A 20,207-nucleotide genomic window follows, 5' to 3' on the forward strand; every position below is an offset into this window, starting at 1 on the left:
AGAACTGCTACCATCACCTTCTACCGCTTACAGAACTGCTACCATCACCTTCTACCTCTTACAGAACTGCTACCCATCGCCTTCTTCCCCTTACAGGACTGCTACCCATCACTTTCTACCGCTTACAGAACTGCTACCATCACCTTCTACTCCTTACAGAACTGCTACCATCACCTTTTACCGCATACAGAAATATTCGATGGACTGCTACCTCCGGCAAGAGTGGCATGACGAACGCCTAACTTTCAAAGGACCACTCCCTGTGTTAACACTCAACATCAAAATGCTGGAGGCGCTCTGGAAGCCGGACACTTTCTTCCACAACGGCCTCGGCTCCTACATCCACATGATCACCAGACCTAACAAACTCTTCAGGATCACGCAGGATGGCAGGATTCTCTACTCCATGAGGTGAGAAGCGAGAAATGAAAACTTTCAGGACCACACAGGATGACAGGATTCTTATTCCATGAGGTGAGAGACGAAGAACTAAAACTTTTCAGGATCACGCAGGATGGCAGGATTCTCTATTCCATGAGGTGAGAGACGAGAAATGAAACCTTTCAGGATCACACAGGGTGACAGGATTCTTATTCCATGAGGTGAGAGACGAAGAACTAAAACTTTTCAGGATCACGCAGGATGAGAGGATTCTTTACTCCATGAGGTAAGAGACGAGAAATTAAAACTTTGAGGATAACGCAGGATGGCAGGATTCTCTACTCCATGAGGTGAGAGACGAGAAATTTAATTCATCAAAGTTGTAAGTTTAAAACGTATTTGTTCAAAAATTTCATTGCTAGCAAATATTGAAATGTGGGAACAATAATTCTTCAGAATCACGCTGGAAAGTCGAATTTTTTTACGGTTGGTGACACCAACGGAATTCGAAGTTTAACTCCCGATAAAAAGTTGAAATTACCAATTATATATAAACAGGTGTGTGGAGACCTCGAATGTTTTTGACGGCACATATGATTTCACAACAATTTATTATTTAATAATTCTCTCCTGTCAATGAGTAAACGGTAATCGGTTACAAATTTATGAGGTTGTAAGCGAAGAAGTAATAATGAAATTGTAAAATATCTACCTTAATTGATTCAAGAACATGAACAGTTTTTCATCTCCAAACCTATTCTTTTTAATCCGTATTATATTAAGATTATTTAGCAATAACTATACCTTCACTCGGTGCGTTAACAACTTTTTTAAATTATTCAGTTCTCAATAACTCAAGTAAAAAAACTTGCATTTCTCTAATAAAGTTCAACGGTATGCCACACACGATTACCGCCCATAGATTTAAGCCACTGATATTGGTCAACCTTACAATTTTCCACGTATCTGATAATTCCAATAAACAATTTAACGCTCAATATGCTTGCATTAAACTGAGGTTTATAATTAGTGTCGTATTTACAAGCATAAGCATTTCATTTCACCCTAGTGTTTTATTTGCACGGCATGCAGAGCGGCCAGTAAAGCGCAGCTTGAGCGCATCAAACGCGTCACAAATAAACACGGCTACGTCAAACGTGACGAGTGCCGTGTGTTGCTCTGACACAAGCCGTGTGTTGCTCTGAAATATGCCGTGTGCCATGTGTTGCTCAGACACAGGCCATGTGCTGCTCCGACATATGTCGTGTGCCATGTGTTGCTCTGACACAGGCCATGTGCTGCTCCGACATATGCCGTGTGCCATGTGTTGCTCTGACACAGGCCATGTGCTGCTCCGACATATGCCGTGTGCCATGTGTTGCTCTGACACAGGCCATGTGCCTGTCTCTCTCTTCTTCCTCCCGTATTATCTTACGCATTTCCATGGGATACGTAACACATCTCCATGCCAGACGCATGAACACCCAGAACACCGCGCACAGCAGCAAGTATGGCACCGCACTCAGCACCATTTGCACGATCTGCAAGCAATACGGTTATTTATTATTTCAATTATTAAAATATCCATATTTATGTTATTTATGATACATTTAAAGGTATACATCAGCACCATCTGCACGATCTGCCAGCAATACAGGTATTTATTATTTATTTTATATTATTTATTTATTATATTATTATTTATTACACAAATAACATATACATATATATATGTTATTTGTGATACATTTAAAGATATACTTACCACACATAAGATATGTGTCATTTTCTGAAACTACTGCGATTGCCGGTAGAATAAGAGCGATGCGAAAAAATACGATTATATTCAATATTATGTATGGCATTAATTAATTTATTGGATTGATATTTTCCTCAACTGATGCGAATTAAGGATGATGGTTGTACACACATTGGTTCCAATACATTTTGTATGTGAGTTCAAACATTAAATATTTATCACGGGCGTCTGCAAATCATGATTAACAATTGCTTCTCCTAACAGTGTGTCATGGTTAATATACCACTGTTAATATACCAATCAGCCATAACATACTCGTTATGTCAACTCATACACTACATTATACACGCTTAATTAAATTTTTTAAACTTAAAAATATTCATGGATCATCAGAGGTCCGCGCGCGATTCCATAAACATCAATTGATTAATAGTTTTTAAAATAACCGCAGTTTAATAATATGTTAATGTTCGCAATACTTATTATCATTAATCAATTAAATAAATAATTGTCAAACTTCAGCGTAATGGTTTCAACATGGAACGGCAGGAGAAATGCCATCACCTTATTTCCATTAACTCACCTGATCGCCATTCATGTAGACGATGGGGTTGGTCATGATGAATAACGTTGCTTGGCTGCAATTCACTTCATGTAAAATAAAAATATCAGGTCAGTGCAGGAGCGCGAGCGACACATGCGTCTCCTATGACAGCAGCACGCCAACTGCTGTTGCATGCTCAACTCTCATGCATGTTAGACGGCGTCGAGGGGAGACTCTCATAAATGTAAATGCTAAAGATCGACTGAGATCGCGCGTTAAATAATTAAATCATATCCAACGACTTACCCACTAGTTTTATAGCTATAATAAATTTTTACCTGAATAAATTCAAACCACTGATATCTTTAGAGAAAACTATAAATTCGAGCTAATTTGTTTGTACCAAATAACGTTTGTGACTCCAAATCGTTCATTAAAATAATGAATCCAGACATGATCAAAATACATGGATTTAAAAATAAAAAACATTCTTATACATTTTCACTTCGCATATAGCCATGAAATTAAAATCTTCATTCTGTAATGCTGAACAGATGACTTGAATTTTTATACCTACAATAATTACGGGGCGGAATGCAAGTATTCAATAGCGAATGATTAAATTATATATCAAATAGTGCAAGATGGCGTCACTTGGAACACTTGATTCGGCTGGCAGCTGCACGATGTTTCATTGGCAGCTCATCGTAGAAAAACATAACATTGCACTTGTAATGAAATATTGCACTGCATTTTCCTATTCAATATAAAAGCAATTGAAATGCCTGAATAATATTCAGTAATATTCTATATGAAAAAAACTCTTTGAAATGTTAGAAACTATCTTCGCGTTTTTTTTATCGAATTCATTGTTAACTCGCGATTTCAAGCAATCACTTGACTTTCTATTCATAATGAAAATAGTTGTAAGCTGGAGGATGTTTGTTAAGATTAAGATATGACTTCTTTATCTATTTTAATTTTGGATTTTTAAATTCTACAGTTAAGAAAGTTTTTAGCACGAAAAAAATTCATATCGTCTCCATTATTTTAACCATTAACATAGGTATTAAAATTTAATATATATAATAGACGTTTATATTCCTGGTTATTATTATCATCCTTAGTATCACCGATAATATTGCCATTGAATAATTTCCTCTATCATTACTAGATTGCATATGAACTCTACCATATAAAGCATTTATTATAACAGTTATCAAATTATCAATTATAACAGTTATTACATTATCATCAATTGCCTTTCGTGCATAAAACAGCTGTATCAATTACGATTCGTTTATGAAACATCTTTATCAATTCCGTTTCAACGAAACACCCATATCAATTCCGTTTCGTTTACGAAAAACATAAGTAGAAAAACATAAAACAGAAATATGAACAAATTTACTTCGATTGATGAGAAACATTCTCAGCGTCTTAACATTCAAGATCGAAATAAGGAAAGGCTCAATTATCGATCCCGTGTACAAAGTCTGCTATAACAAAATAACGTTCGTAAAATTTGATGTGATAACGTTCGTGAAATTTGATATGTACGTAGAAACTAAAATGGCTTATTCAGTTTTCCATTGGAAAAAGGTTCCAGTATGAGCAGTTATTGAAAAAATCCAGCTTAATAGTGGGAGAGAGAGAGAAAAATTAATGCAGTCAAGTTGAGACTTAGAACTCATACATTATACGACACGGCAAGTAATGCTTAAAAATAATCTTTGGCTCATAATTAAAAGATATAATGCAAAGTGATCAGCACTGCTTATAAATACAAGGTGGCTGTCAACATCGCAAAAGATGATTAAATAAAAATTAAGCTAATGACTACATTATTCTAACATAAGGAATGCTACAAAAAAAATATTGACAAAAATCACATGCCTTTTTGCCGCACAATGTTTGTCTACGGAGCACAAACACAATCTTGACAATCACGAGGAGGTCAAACAGGAGTTATTTGCACTGCAAAATGCTGTGTCTCCGCAACTGCGGACAGTAATATGCTTCCGACAATCACCGATTGGCCATCGAAAACTGGATGCCGGAAAACTTATAGCTTTACGTGACCAAAATAGTGATTAATGTCGGGAAATCTTACAGATATTGTCGAATAATAATGTTATTTATAATTAGTATTTATTATTTCATTTACAATTAAAGTCAAGAAGTGGATTTTTTAAATACGAGCACATTCAAAAAATTATCTTTTATTTAGCATAAAATTTGCCTTAAATTTCTGTTATCCAGAATATAATAATATGCGTTTAAAAATTATTTTTTAAAGGCCATACTTCTAAAGAATCCAGTGACTTAGATGTTACACATGTACAATGAATTTCTAATTTTATTTTCAAGTATTAAAAAATTAATTTTCATATTTTCTTTAATATCAACAAATTTGTAAATTTTTAATATTATATATTCTGTCAATTGATTCATGCATTGTCTCCAACTTTACGCAAGTCTGTAAAATTTCAGATAGATTGGAGAGGTAGAAGTGAGTTAAATATCGATTATAAGATTTGTAGCAGACAGACAAACAAACAAGAAGTGAAGTTAAAGAGAAGTGTTGTAAAAAGTAACAGTGAAGCATCATTTATTGTTGGAAAAGTTAGAACTCGCGACCGTTCCAAAGATATCTGAGAATGCAGCCGGGTATATAAAGACACCCGAACCTTGCCTCGGCAGTGTTGCAGCGAACACTGCAGTGGCAGGTAGGGTGGGTGCGACGCTCTGACTTCAACACGCCAGTCACAGAAAATTCCACACTTTGACTTCGCTTAGAAAAAATCCTCAGACTCAAAAAATTAAGTGTTATTATCCGGACATGCTCAGGATCTAGGCCAATATTTCCTCTCTGCAGTAATCTTCTTCAGATTAACAGAAGATAGTCCACTTTGTTGTAAGAATGTGATTAAAATTTTGTATTTTTATATAAATTTGAATTTATTTAGTGTATTGTAGCATTTTTACTTCAAAATGCATGTCAAGGAACTGTCTAGAGCATATTTTACTGTCATTTACACGGCAGGAAAGGAGTATTACTTATATTAAAGTTTTGTTGTTCGACAAGAATTATATTATTTTGGCTTTCATTTCTGTGAATCAAGTGTTGCTGCTCAATGGAATGTAGACGTGTATCATCATTTTCACTAAAACAATACATCCAAGTATTGTGACTCTACAATTTACTTTCATGTACCGAGTTAAAAATTAATCAAAACCATTAATAGATGTATCATCGCTCTACAATAAACATTCATTAATATGACTCTTCATCCGCATGCACTGTTAGAGATTCTCTACCTCTACCCAGGCTCTACGTCCAATTATTATGCCTTCACAACCATGTCCCGTAATACTCTACCAAGATCTACCATGACTCTACCTACTAATGTATAGACGTTCAAAAAACACACATTGATTTTGTTCAAAACAGCCTCAGTTACGTCGTTTATTTTCAATGGTAACATCTGTCGACGTAACTGGTATACTCTATTGTGTTCTTTTAAAACGCTATGCATTATAACTGCGGAGCAGTTAAAAAAATTATATCCTGCCAAAAGCTCAACACGGCGATTTCAAGTTTGAATGATGCACCGTAGGACACGGCAATATTGATTTAAAAATTAAAATTAACACGGTGGTACTAATATTAAAATTGCAGTACGAAATAATTATTAAATAATATTAATAATTATTTAATATAATGATTAATATTATTATTATTAATTAAATATTAATATTATTAATTAAATATTAATGTCAAATATTTAATTAATTAATATTAAATTATTAATATTGCAGTACACGGCGATATTAATATTAACAAGACAGGATGAATACTAACACAATGATGCTAATGATAAAGCCGCTGTATTAACATTAACATGGCAATATTATTATTATAAAAAGAGCTATATTAATAATAACACGTTGGTATTATTATAAGCACATATTAAGGGGCTGTAATGCCGTTGCATTCATATTAATCAACGCTGTGATTATAACATCAACACAAGTATATACATATTAGCACTGATGTATTAATAGCAATAATTCAACAGTATTGATATGGCCTAATTTGAAAATATATTAATTTTCCAACTTTATTTCGCAACAGCGTGTGACGCAGAGACCTTGATATGCTTCCATCACTTCCCATTGATATTTGGTGCAACCTGAATTATTCTCGCCGAAAAAATATTATTTTTGTAACTAAATTGGCCATAATAATTAATAATAAGTGTAATACATACGACAATGGCCCGTAGGCTGCTGCTTCTAGCAGTTATGTTGCAGTTCGTGGAGAGCAGTGCCTCTGTGGAGACCAAATATGAACTGAGCGTCCAAGCCAGCAGGCCTGCAGTGTCTCTGGTCCAAAATTTTAACGCCCTAGCGAACAAATTATCGCTCAGTAGTAAGGCCATCGAATTGCAGTCAATCAATAATAAATTAAGTGTACAAGACGAAAATAAGATGTCAGATGAAACAAAAGTCAAAGAAATAACTGGTGAAAGAAAAACAGGAAATACGAAAATAAAATTTGAAAAAAATGGATCATTCACTACGGGAAAAGATGCCTTTCAGAAGATGAACTTATTTCAACATTACGATGAAGATTTGGAAACTGAATTGATTACTAAAAGGTGAGTCTTGATCCAATAAAAATAAAATTAATAATTAATTTGTGGTTATCAAGTTTGGTATTGTAAGCGAACATGAATGAAGAGTTTTTATTTTGATTCATAATCTCAGATTACCCGCCTCCACTTAAATAATAACAAACAATCAACTTAAATAAAAATTAAAAAATAATAATAGTCTCGATAGCTAGTTTATGGAAGAGATAATTTAAGCGTTTACAAAATTATTTTTGGCGTGTTTCTTTGATTCAATGATTCACAACTCATCTCTTTTTCTCCGGCCGGTACCCTCAAAAATTTCATTTATTTCAAGAGCTTACGAATTGCGCTATTTATTATGTTCTACTCTGCTACAGAAACATTTCGTATGGAAATATACTAAATGTATCAGAAAATTTGAGTTGAAGGTCTTCAAACATTTTCTTTCTTCCTGAATTTCGATTCCAACAACCAGGCGAAAATTCACATATAATTTAATATCAAAACTGTTCGGACTAAATTATTTTGATGTACTGTTATTTTCAAGCGTAACTTTTCAGTTACTCTTGCGGAAACTTAAATTAGCCTACACCAAAAAATATAATCTGAACAAAACAATTTAATAAATTATCGGATATGGTTCTATTATTGATAGCTCTAAAACGGTAAAATTATTGATAGCTTTGAAATTGTGAAGTTATAGACGGCTTTAAAACGTATGATCAAATTTTGGGCGATTTCGAGCCGTCGACGAGTAGACGCAGTCGTGCTATACTGGCGATAGCGCAGCGGATAGTTGAAGACTTCACCAGTCAAGAGGCTTCAGCTTCTTCTGAACAATGACTCTTGATAAAGCGGAAAACTGAAGTAATTAAAGAGAGAAAATTGCGCGATAAAATGGGAGCGGGTGTTATTCCAGGTTTATAGCCTTTTTCTATTATAATTTTCTATTAATTGTAGATTGTGGTTGAAGGAATTAAGATTTAAAATATTCGTTGTTGATGTCAACAAACGAACGAAGAGTTGGCCAAAACACTGAGAGCCACAGCTTTTACTCGATCTGTCTCATCCCATTAAACGCATGAAGAAGAATGTTCAAGTTAACTCAACACAAATTGAAGCAATAAATGTATTGCAGACTTACAATCGATTAATTATTTTCAATTTTAAAACTGAATATTTAAATCTCGTACATATTGAAAAAATAGTGAGACTGCGTCCAAATAGCGATTCACTTTTTAGCGCATTTTCTCATTTATAGAAAAAATGCACTATTGTGCCCGCCATGTCCGTCTGTCAGTCTGTCCGCCCGTCTGTCCGTCCGTCCGTGACCTCAAGTTTTCGTCGACGAGAAAATGCGCTCTCTGTCACTCACAGCCGTGAGTACTGAGTTATATTTTTTGCTTTTGCATGAGTTATTCTGACCTGTTGGGCCCGGCCAAAGGGAATATCAGTGCTCTTGGCCGCTCACTGCTCGTGCTGTGGGTGTCGGTAAGTGTGTCACTATTTGTGCAATATGATCATTAATTTTTATGAGTGGACCAGTCATGGACGTTTTGGAATGATAATCGCCAATAACCGCAACAATTTAAGGTTCTTGTCTCTTTTCAGAACGAATTCGCAATCGCTAACTTTGGATTCCTTGCATCACCAGCTGAAGAATACGGCGGAAAATCAATTGAAAATCTCGACTGATAGTACATTGGACGAAACTAATGGTGATGAAGACAAACTGATTCTCAAGAGCCTAACAAATGTAACGCAATTGAAGCTTGACGAATATCACGATAAAGAAGATGCGTCTAATTTGGTTGTATCCAACGAATCAGATTTTAAAAATGATATTGAAAATTCTTTCCTCAAGCGAGAAGTTAGATTTTATTCTGTGAAGTCTAATGGTTTTATTGACAAAAATAACGAAGAACAATTCGAATCCAAGGGGACATCAGATGAGATAAGAACCGGCAAGACATCGGTTAGAAAACTAATGAGTAAAATCCCGAACAATGTCAATCTGAATTCAACAAGTAGAAATGTCCAACTTGAAAATTCTGACTTTCAAAATTGGTACGAGATAAATTCTCGTATTGCAAAGAAACAAAATGATGCGAAAAACAAAATTTCCTCAGCTGGCAAAAATTCTAAGTTCAAGTATGTAGAAATCAATGAACATCAAAATACGGTACACCCAAAAAACGCACGGAAAAGAGATGAAATATATGACACAATTCTAGGGGAATCGTCAAAAGAAGTGAATATTGAGGCCAGAAAATCAGGCAATATCGATCGGAATTTCACAGTTGGTGCTGACAAACTTGGTTCAATTGTTGCAGTCGACGTTGGAAAGCGAAACGCAATCATTGCAATCAATAATGGCAATCGTAACACGATTGATGCAATAGATGCTGGCAATCATAAGACGATTGATGCACTAGATGCTGGCAATCATAACGCGATATATGCAAAGAATGCTGGCAATCTTTACGCAATTGATGCGTATGCGATGTCGCATATGAGTTCAGGGATGCATGCGGACGCGCCTTATTCCTACCATCCTGCGGGAGTGAAAAAAGACCTGGCGGCTTTATCAAGAAACATCAGCGAACTTCTTGAGAGTCTTCTGAAGAACTACAATAACAAAATACGACCAGGATATGCTGAAGGTGGGAGTTAATGCTGAATCATTATAAGTGACTGTTTGAATTCAACTCACTTTAACCATTACAAGTACGTACACTAATTCACTCCAGAAAAGTTAAGTCATGTCTAAACTAATCTGGGATATTAATCCTATTAATCTGGGTCCTGTCAAAGTGGCGCGAACTCTGAAGGAAAATTAGGAAAAGTGTCAGTAGGAATCAGTATTATGAATTAGCTTCTCCAGACGCGCAATTAAAATCTTTTCTGCTTCGCCTTCTATAAAATTGTTGATGTTATTCAAAATTGATCCGATCACTAATAAAATACATTTGCAAACGTTAGACTCGCTCATATATACAAATCTATCATGAAATTGAATTATCAAAATGTATCGCGAGAAAAAATATTTGAATTCTGATTAAAAATTCAGACATCTAGATAAATTTTCACGAAAAATATTCCGTGATTGTTTTAGGGTGAATGTGAAACAATAATTTTCAGAAATTCTTCACATTCCAGAGCGCACGACAGCTTATTTTGATTTAAACAATTTTGAAGGGAAAATCATTACTGAATGAAAATTATTCTCTATAGCAATTCCCAATAAATTTATATAGACGATGAAGTTCCAGGGTTCAAAATGAAGTCGATAAGCGTTCTCATATCACGCACGAAGTTCATGCCAAAAAATAGCGCATCTTTCGAAAGGCTATTGGCAAAAAATATCATAGATACCCCGCGACTGTGTGGAGCCGCTCACCAGAGTTCCACGGGAAATTAAATCTTGTGCCTTCGTTTCCGCAGTCTTTCACTCCAAAATCGTTTGTATTTTGCGGGCGCATCATCAACACTTCATTTATCAGGAATCACTATAGAAAAGTATATGAAAACATGGTTACAGTGATGTAATAATGTTCAAGTTGAAATCGTTCAAAATCAATCATTAAATTGGTAAATTCATTTATTCTTCTCTTTGATGGATCGTATGATGTAGTATTGCTGAAAGATCAAATAGAATTTTAATGTCGATTTTTTATTCAAAATTTCTTAATTAACACTAAACTAATCACTAATATTCACCATTTTCCGTAGGTAAACTCACCGAGATCAAGATGAATCTGCTAATTAGGAGCATGGGGCCAATCACGGAGAAAGACATGGCAAGTACTTGCTTTCTTACTATGCCTGACTCTTTGCTTAGTAACTACCAATATCAGAACTAACTGTTACCCATCACCCATTTACTGTTACCCATTACAGAACTGCTACCCATCGTCTTATACCCTTTACAGAACTGCTACCCATCACCTTCTACCCCTTACAGAACTGCTACCCTCTACCCCATACAGAACTGCTAGCCATCACCTTCTACCCCTTACAGAACTGCTACCCATCACCTTCTATCCCTTACAGAACTGCTACCCATCACCTTCTACCCTTACAGACCTGCTACCCATCAACTTCTACCCTTACAGACCTGCTACCCATCAACTTCTACCCCTTACAGAACTGCTACCCATCACCTTCTATCCCTTACAGACCTGCTACCCATCAACTTCTACCCTTTACAGAACTGCTTCCATCACCTTCTACCCTTACAGACCTGCTACCATCACCTTCTACCCCTTACAGAACTGCTACCCATCACCTTCTACCCTTACAGACCTGCTACCCATCACTTTCTACCATTACAGACCTGCTACCCATCACTTTCTACCCTTTACAGAACTGCTACCCAACGTCTTCTACCCCTTACAGTACTGCTACCATCACCTTCTACCGCTTACAGTACTGCTACCCATCACCTTCTACCGCTTACAGAACTGCTACCCATCACCTTCTACCGCTTACAGTACTGCTACCCATCACCTTCTACCGCTTACAGAACTGCTACCCATCACCTTCTACCGCTTACAAAACTGCTACCCATCACCTTCTACCTCTTACAGAACTGCTACCCATCACTTTCTACCCTTTATAGAACTGCTACCCATCACTTACCCCTTAAAGACCTGCTACCCATCACTTTCTACCCCTTACAGAACTGCTACCCATCACTTTCTACCGCTTACAGACCTGCTACCATCACTTTCTACCGCTTACAGAACTGCTACCCATCACCTTCTACCCCTTACAAGACTGCTACCCATCACTTTCTACCGCTTACAGACCTGCTACCCATCACTTTCTACCCCATACAGAACTGCTACCCATCACTTACCCCTTACAGACCTGCTACCCATCACCTTCTACCCCTATCAGAACTGCTACCCATCACTTTCTACCGCTTACAGACCTGCTACCCATCACTTTCTACCGCTTACCTAACTGCTATCCATCACTTACCCCTTACAGACCTGCTACCCATCACCTTCTACCCCTTACAGAACTGCTACCCATTACCTTCTACCCCTTACAGTACTGCTACCCATCACCTTCTACCCCTTACAGTACTGCTACCCATCACCTTCTACCCCTTACAGAACTGCTACCATCACCTTNGACACAGGCCATGTGCTGCTCCGACATATGCCGTGTGCCATGTGTTGCTCTGACACAGGCCATGTGCTGCTCCGACATATGCCGTGTGCCATGTGTTGCTCTGACACAGGCCATGTGCTGCTCCGACACATGCCGTGTGCCATGTATTGCTCTGACACAGGCCATGTGCTGCTCCGACACATGCCGTGTGCCGTGTATTGCTCTGACACGGGCCATGTGCTGCTCCGACTCATGCCGTGTGCCATGTATTGCTCTGACACAGGCCATGTGCTGCTCCGACACATGCCGTGTGCCATGTGTTGCTCTGACACGCGCCATGTGCTGCTCCGACATATGCCGTGTGTCATGTGTTGCTCTGACACGCGCCATGTGCTGCTCCGACATATGCCGTGTGCCATGTGTTGCTCTGACACGCGCCATTTGCTGCTCCGACACATGCCGTGTGCCATGTGTTACTCTGACACGAGCCATGTGCTGCTCCGACACATGCCGTGTGCCATGTGTTACTCTGACACAAGCCATTTGCTGCTCCGACATATGCCACGTTTTTGTGTGCTGCAACAACATATGCCGGACCTGAAGTTCAGCACAAGGTGTTCCATGTGCTGAGCCCACACACATGTTGCATGATGCTGATCGATTCGCTAGTGGTGTATTGATTATGTGTCTTATGATTATTCGCATTATGTGTCTTGCACTCAGACACACGCAGCATTAAGTGTCTCGTACTCTGAGACACGCAGCATTAAGTGTCTCGCACTATGACACACGCAGCATTAAGTGTCTCGTACTCTGAGACACGCAGCATTAAGTGTCTCGCACTCAGACACACGCAGCACTAAGTGTCTCGTACTCTGAGACACGCAGCATTAAGTGTCTCGCACTCTGACACACGCAGCACCAAGTGTCTCGTACTCTGAGACACGCAGCATTTAGTGTCTCGCACTCTGACACACACAACTTAACTAATGTGCTCTGATATGATGACTCCCTGCATCAAATATTCAACGCAATAATAGCTATTCACATCATAATTATCGCGTTTCTGTCAATAATAAATGCTTTGCAAAAGTATATTTTAATCCAGAAACTCCCTGCCATATTTACCTCATACGAGGTCCATATATTTTCACTTCATCAATTAGTATCCTGGCATCAAATTTCCTTCGAGTATCAACTCATGGTGGATCACGTGTAATAAATTGGTGCGTCCCGGTAGACCAAATATGACTCCAGGCGAACCCCTTACTGGTCCAATCAAAGTGGAGAGTATATCCTTTTCCACTTTCAAAGGCTAAATTTGTTAACAAATGTTAGTAAATAAATATGCCAAATTATATGGAAACTGGCCTATAAGAAATACTCTTTCGGTCCAATTAAATTGGATTGTAAGGCTTATACTCAGCAACTTTCCAAGGGTAAATTTGCTTACAAATTATAGTCTTTGAATATTCCAAATTCTAGGGAAAAATATATACTCTGGTTGATATAAAAATAATCTTATAGGTTCAAGAATTTCGAATTTAAACTAGCTGCGGAACTTTTACAATTAATTTCGGACGGCAATTACACATATTAATGCATATACATATCGTATTTATAAATATAAGAACTATATTTCTGTTTCTGTTGAAGGCTGACCATCAAGGCGAAGTGTCCTATGGAGCTCCGCAACTTCCCGATGGACAAACAGTCGTGTCCTCTCATCATCAGCAGCTGTGAGTGCCCCAGCAATTTCTTACGGCTGTTTGCGATGCAATAAGTTAATTGAACAGAACTTATCTAATAATGTCTATTAATAAAACTTAATCTACAAGCTGTATTTGTTAGAGTATATGAGCAGGTCGAATGTTCCACACTATCTTCACTAAATGAAAATTTATTTAATCTGCTAGAGTAATGTTTTAATTAGTTTTTACTTTCTTAAATAATTTATTATTATTACAGAAATATTGATCGACCAAAGGTTGAGATATTAGATTTCGGCTCGCTTATAGCCCAATATAGAAAATCATATCTATTATAGACAGACATTTTTTCGATAGAATTTTTTCTCTGCATTCAATAAAGGATTAACGAGAATAATAGAATGTGGAACAACAAAATTTTCAATTATTCGATTAATACGGACAGCCTAATTGCAGACGCGTACCCCGAGCGGTAGGTGCGACGAGTGGGACAACAAACCTTCAATAATTCGGTTAATAATAATTTAACTATAGTGATCTTTTATTAGGCTCGACAAATGAAAATTAAAAATGAACCATTCCATTTTAATACGGACAGCCTATATAATTACAGACGGGAGGTGCGCTACGAGTGGGACAACAGACTTCAATTATTCGTTTAATACGGGTAGCCTAATTACAGACGCGTACCCCGAGCGGGAGGTGCGCTATGAGTGTGACAACAAACTTTCAATTATTCGCTTAATACGGACAGCCTAATTACAGACGCATACCCCGAGCGGGAGGTGCGCTATGAGTGTGACAACAAACTTTCAATTATTCGCTTAATACGGACAGCCTAATTACAGACGCATACCCTGAGCGGGAGGTGCGCTACGAGTGGGACAACAAACTGGTGACGTTCGAGGCAGGCATGACGCTCAGTCAGTTCGACTTGCTTAACACCAAGTGCACCAACTACTCCGCGGGATGGCGCACTGATAGTGGTGAGTCAATTCAATGACCTATTTGTTCAAATGTCTGGTTATTAATTACATGTAGAGGTTAATTTATGTATTTCTTGATACATGCAATTGCCAAAATTGTTTAACATTGGTTTGAGTCATTGAAATTATTGGAAATTGTATAATTTGGTTCCAGGATGGACTATTTTTATATTATAGAAAAATTAATAACTTTTATACATCGATTTTGGCCAATGAGAAAATACAAGCATACATATGTTTGCGTACAAAATTCATTGTAAAAGCAGAAATATTTTTGAATTCAGAATTTTCTGTTACAAACATTTTTCAATTCATTTTGAATTTTCAGTTCAAATCTTTTCTCCTACAGCAAATTATTCGATTCTTCAAGTTAATTTCAACCTGCAGCGTCACACGGGATATTTCCTCATACAGGTGAACTTTATATAAATTTTGTTCACTTTTTATTCAAAATAAGATAAGTTTGATGCTTGTAATTAGTTCCTTAATAATTAGTTTCATTCCTCAAGATTAAAAAACTAATTTTCTGTATACGTTTACTAACAAAAATCTTGCTAACAACTTTTTAGTTTTAGTGTATTTATAGCTCAGTACTTTTTTGGTAAAATTTGAAATAATCTAGTTTTCCGGAGAATAATTTGATTAAATAATTATTTTGAAATTGTTGTTTCGAGTTTTTATCAACGGTAATTTTTTGTGATGCCACTTGGTTTTTCTAGTTATACCAATTTGTTCTCCATAGAAAAGTATCATTTTATTAATGTTTTTAATTAATATTTATTGCTTTTTACAGGTGTACGTGCCATGTTTTTTAATCGTGGTGTTGTCGTGGGTGTCTTTCTGGTTAAACCGTGAAGCAACCAGCGATCGAGTGGGACTGGGTGAGTCATGAGTGGGACTGGGTGAGTCATGAGTGGGACTGGATGAGTCATGAGTGGGACTGGATGAGTCATGAGTGGGACTGGATGAGTCATGAGTGGGACTGGGTGAGTCATGAGTGGGACTGAGTGAGTCAAGAGTGGGACTGGGTGAGTCGTGAATCAGGAATTTTTTATTGAATCGAAAATTCCTCATTTGCTTGTAATAAAAATTCTATTATTCGAGTGAAAATTGAGACACTGAACGATTTCTCGCATAATCGAAGGCAGCGATAATAATTGCGTATCGAATGCAAACCCTAGAGTCACAGTTAACTTGTATAATAATGCAATACAATTTACATACCTTCCATCTTTAGAACATAGTAAGAATTACAAAAATTATTAATTACAATCCGGAACAATTTCAAATAAATTGTCTAACACAAAATCTATGAGTTACTTCGATAAAAATTCAATTCTTCATTCAACGGACATATAGATAACAGAACTGAATAATTCAACAGGCATAACGACAGTTTTGACGTTATCAACCATCAGCCTGGACAGCCGCACCGACCTACCGAAAGTTCACTACGCCACGGCGCTGGACTGGTTCATTCTCATGTCATTCGCCTACTGCATGGCTACCCTCTTGCAGTGCGCTGGAGTACATTACTTCACCAAGGTATTTATTGCTGCATATCAACATCAAATTAAAAACCAGTTTAATTGCCGTAAAATAAATTAGTGAATTGTTAACATTGATATTTGAGTTTGTAAATGGTTGAAGATTGATGACCGGTAAGGGATAACTTACGAGTTTCACTCGTCGGCCATTAGGTGGGATCAGGAGAAGCGCTTCCGGACGGCGAATGGCAGGACATAGAAGACACTGAAGAAGATATTCCAGCCAGCACGATTCGCAGGTGAGAGATTAATCAATTAGTTAATCTAGTAGAATTCAAGCACAACAAAATATGGTAAATATCAGTCTCATTTCTACTGGGCTGATCCTATGGTCACTTGTCTTGACAAATGTATACTTGTCAGGCTACGCACTGGTATACCTTGAGAAAATATTTTCGTTACTAGTGATCATTGCTCAATAGTAGTTAAAACATCTGTAAGAATTTGATGGGACTTTCAAATTAGTGTTTATGTATAATGAATATCAACAGAAAATAATCATATTAAAAATTTTTCGGGCAACAACAGAAAAGAATCGTGTATCTGCCCCAGCTAATTAAACGATAATATTTACATAATAATGCATTTGAAAATCATGAGAATTCCACGTATCATAAAATATGAAATATGTATAATAAAAATACGAATATTAGCATGACACCCGGTGCACCATCTGAACATAAAATAAAATAAGGCTTTCTCATCGCGACACGCATAAAATGTGCTGATAAATCATTAAGTTAATAGTTAGTAAATTCTTAAAATCTGTCCTCAGGATGCTAACCCGACCTCGAACAATCAACTCGTTCGGCATGGATGAATGCGGCTCTAGCGTGATCGGTCTAAGCAGCGTGTTGCTGGTAGACGATGGACCAGCGATCTCACAATACCGAGGGGTAAGACAACCAGCACCACCAAACCTGTCGGTCTCAACCGAAACCTGTCTCTCAACGGCTCATCGGGAGTCTGCTGTCAGAGGATACCACGTCATAAACAATATCCAGCCGGAGTTTACCCAAGGAAATCAGCAGGAGGTTTGCTGCGACGATGTGCAAGCTGAAGTGACATCACATGGATACCAAGATAACACTCGAGTATACACCAGTGGCGAGATGGACAGAAACTTTTTCAATACAGAGACAAATCCTCCAGTTAAATGCCAATCGTGTGAATCTCAATACAGTTCACAAAACATCCTTCTTGACTCCAATAACCGGCTTGATTCGTACTCAGTCCCGACTCAGTCAAGTGCACATCTCGACACCGTGTGTGAGGTTAAGAACTGCGCGTATGGACAGACAAGTTTCATAGGGCAAGTAAGCCTTAATAAAGGAGACGCTCCTATGCATGAGCAGAGCAACGGTGAAACAATGGACCTCCAATCGAAAAATTTCAAGCCCTTGCAACAGCAAGGGAAATTTGCTTCGTTTTACGCTTCAATGGGATCGGTAAGGTTGATTTCCACATTAAGCGCTTGACTCGTTAAAATTGCATGAGTAAAATTAATATAAATTAATATGATTGTTGGCAAGTGTTTCTCAATCTTATACACAGAGATATTTTGGCGGCCTTTTTGTCGTCCATAGTCAAGTGTTGCTTGCATAGATGCTCAGTAACTAATTGAAGTCAAAATATTTTGTTAAATCAGACGTGGACAATTGCCGATATGAGGTCTCCTGCTGCGCGTGTCCTTTTTATTGCCGTCAAATGTCTCGGACTTCACATACGGCTAAAAATTTGCTAAATAATTCTACTTTGTAATGTTATTTGCACCTGAATTGTGACATCCGAGAATAAATTCGAATTTTTTTTTCTAAACTAAGCCAAAATAAACTTCATATTGAGACTGCCTGGGGGTGGTAATGTCTAGGTTTCAATGAAGAATCAAATCATGTATCGTAGAGTAGAAGCTAGGAAAGTAACTCCTACCTAATTTTTTCAGAGCAATATCACAGCGCTGAGTGAAACTTCAATTCAAAACCAAAGAAACGCGGAGACGCAAACGTCCAAGAAAGAAGGTTTCTGGTTCCAGCTCACTCGCTGCGTTGTCGGTAGGCTTAATTTTGAAGAAATATCACATAAAATTATTCCCGCTTTTACCGGATAGTTATAAGTCTATGTATTGTAGCAGTAATAAGTCAATATTTTGTAACTATGTATTGTTGTTCTCATCCCGACTGCACGTCTTAATACAGTACTTAATGCTTATTTTCCGAACACATACGCGTTGATTGTAGAAGTAGAATTCTGTGTGATTTGTTATTTTTCCAGTGGCTTGTTACTTTTTATTGCATTTTCTCATTTATGGAGAAAATGCACTATTGTGCTCGTCATGTCCGTCTGTCTGTCTGTCCGTCCGTGACTTCACGTTTTCGTCGTCGAGAAAATGCGCTCTTTGTCACTTACTGCAGTGAGTACCGAGTTATATTTTTTTTATTTCGTGTTGTCAGGCTCCGAGAGCTACAGACGAGCGCGAGAGCGCGAGGCGACCGTCTCCGGCTCAGTCAACTCGGTCTCGAGGATCGACGAGCTGTCGAGGATTCTATTCCCCGTGTCGTACGGTCTGCTGAATCTTTGGTACTGGTACTCGTACTATGACGCTGAGTTGATCAACAGCTAGGATGGACATGTGGCAATGGTACTCGTACTATGACGCTGAGTTGATCAACAGCTAGGATGGACATGTGGCAATGGTACTCGTACTATGATGCTGAGTTGATCAACAGCTAGGAGGGACATGTGGCAATGGTACTCGTACTATGATGCTGAGTTGATCAACAGCTAGGATGGACATGTGGCAATGGTACTCGTACTATGATGCTGAGCTGATCAACAGCTAGGATGGACATGTGGCAATGGTACTCATACTTCGATGCCGAGTTGATCAACAGCAAGACAAAGCCTGAATTTTATCTAAGACATCAACTCCATTCGGATTTGATGAATAATGTTATTCGCCGTATTCGCTGTGACCGTACTACGGCGAATAGTGCTGTAGCTGCAATACGGTGAATAATGCTGTAGCCGTACGAGGTTCAGCAAACCTGCGGCCTCGAATCTTCTTCTCCAATGCATTTCCTCGCACTTAGGACGGAACTTGCGCTTGTGATTGATCAGTATCTTACTGCGAGTTTAGAGCGACAGTTGTGTTACACACTAGTCTCTGTATATTTGCCCTTTACCTCGGCTACCGAATGACGAACTCTTTGTTTACACCATCAGAGCCGTAATTGTCTACTTAGCAGCTTGATGGGCAACTATACGTTCCACCACCAAGGCTGAACTCTTGTTAACCCCATCTAATGTGTTGGAACTCTGACATCTCCACTACCCTCGCAGTGATTATTTACCTGGCTAATGCGTGACGAACTCCGATGACTGAACCTCAGAGTTATCGGTAAACCCGGCTATTACGCAGTGAACTACAATGACTGAACCCCAAACTTATTTGTTTACCCGGCTACTGCGTAGCGAACTCCGATGACTGAACCCCAAAGGTATTTGTTTACCCGGCTAATGT

The 20,207-nt window shown here is 37.9% G+C and overlaps 1 protein-coding gene and 1 long non-coding RNA gene across 2 annotated transcripts; one reads left to right on the top strand and one right to left on the bottom strand.

Annotated features, from left to right (window-relative positions):
- Positions 1-193: 193 nt before the first annotated feature.
- Positions 194-19,636, top strand: LOC108664425 (gamma-aminobutyric acid receptor subunit alpha-5; the record flags this gene model as incomplete). The annotated part of the gene is given in 11 exon segments (XM_047885699.1): positions 194-411; positions 696-731; positions 14,102-14,184; positions 15,003-15,140; positions 15,490-15,554; positions 15,934-16,021; positions 16,525-16,685; positions 16,841-16,926; positions 17,463-18,135; positions 18,630-18,738; positions 19,138-19,636. Coding segments are annotated over 11 exon segments (1,827 nt in total), but the record flags the coding sequence as incomplete, so codon positions are not given.
- On the bottom strand, positions 1,786-2,850 carry LOC108664432. Its single transcript, XR_001930362.1, has 2 exons — positions 2,724-2,850; positions 1,786-1,922 (listed from the first exon to the last, which is right to left on the bottom strand). It is a non-coding gene; the product is annotated as an uncharacterized LOC108664432 (long non-coding RNA).
- Positions 19,637-20,207: the final 571 nt, after the last annotated feature.

This window comes from Hyalella azteca, unplaced genomic scaffold (genome assembly GCF_000764305.2).
Source record: "Hyalella azteca isolate HAZT.00-mixed unplaced genomic scaffold, Hazt_2.0.2 contig2797, whole genome shotgun sequence".
In the NCBI taxonomy this organism is placed as follows: domain Eukaryota; kingdom Metazoa; phylum Arthropoda; class Malacostraca; order Amphipoda; family Hyalellidae; genus Hyalella; species Hyalella azteca.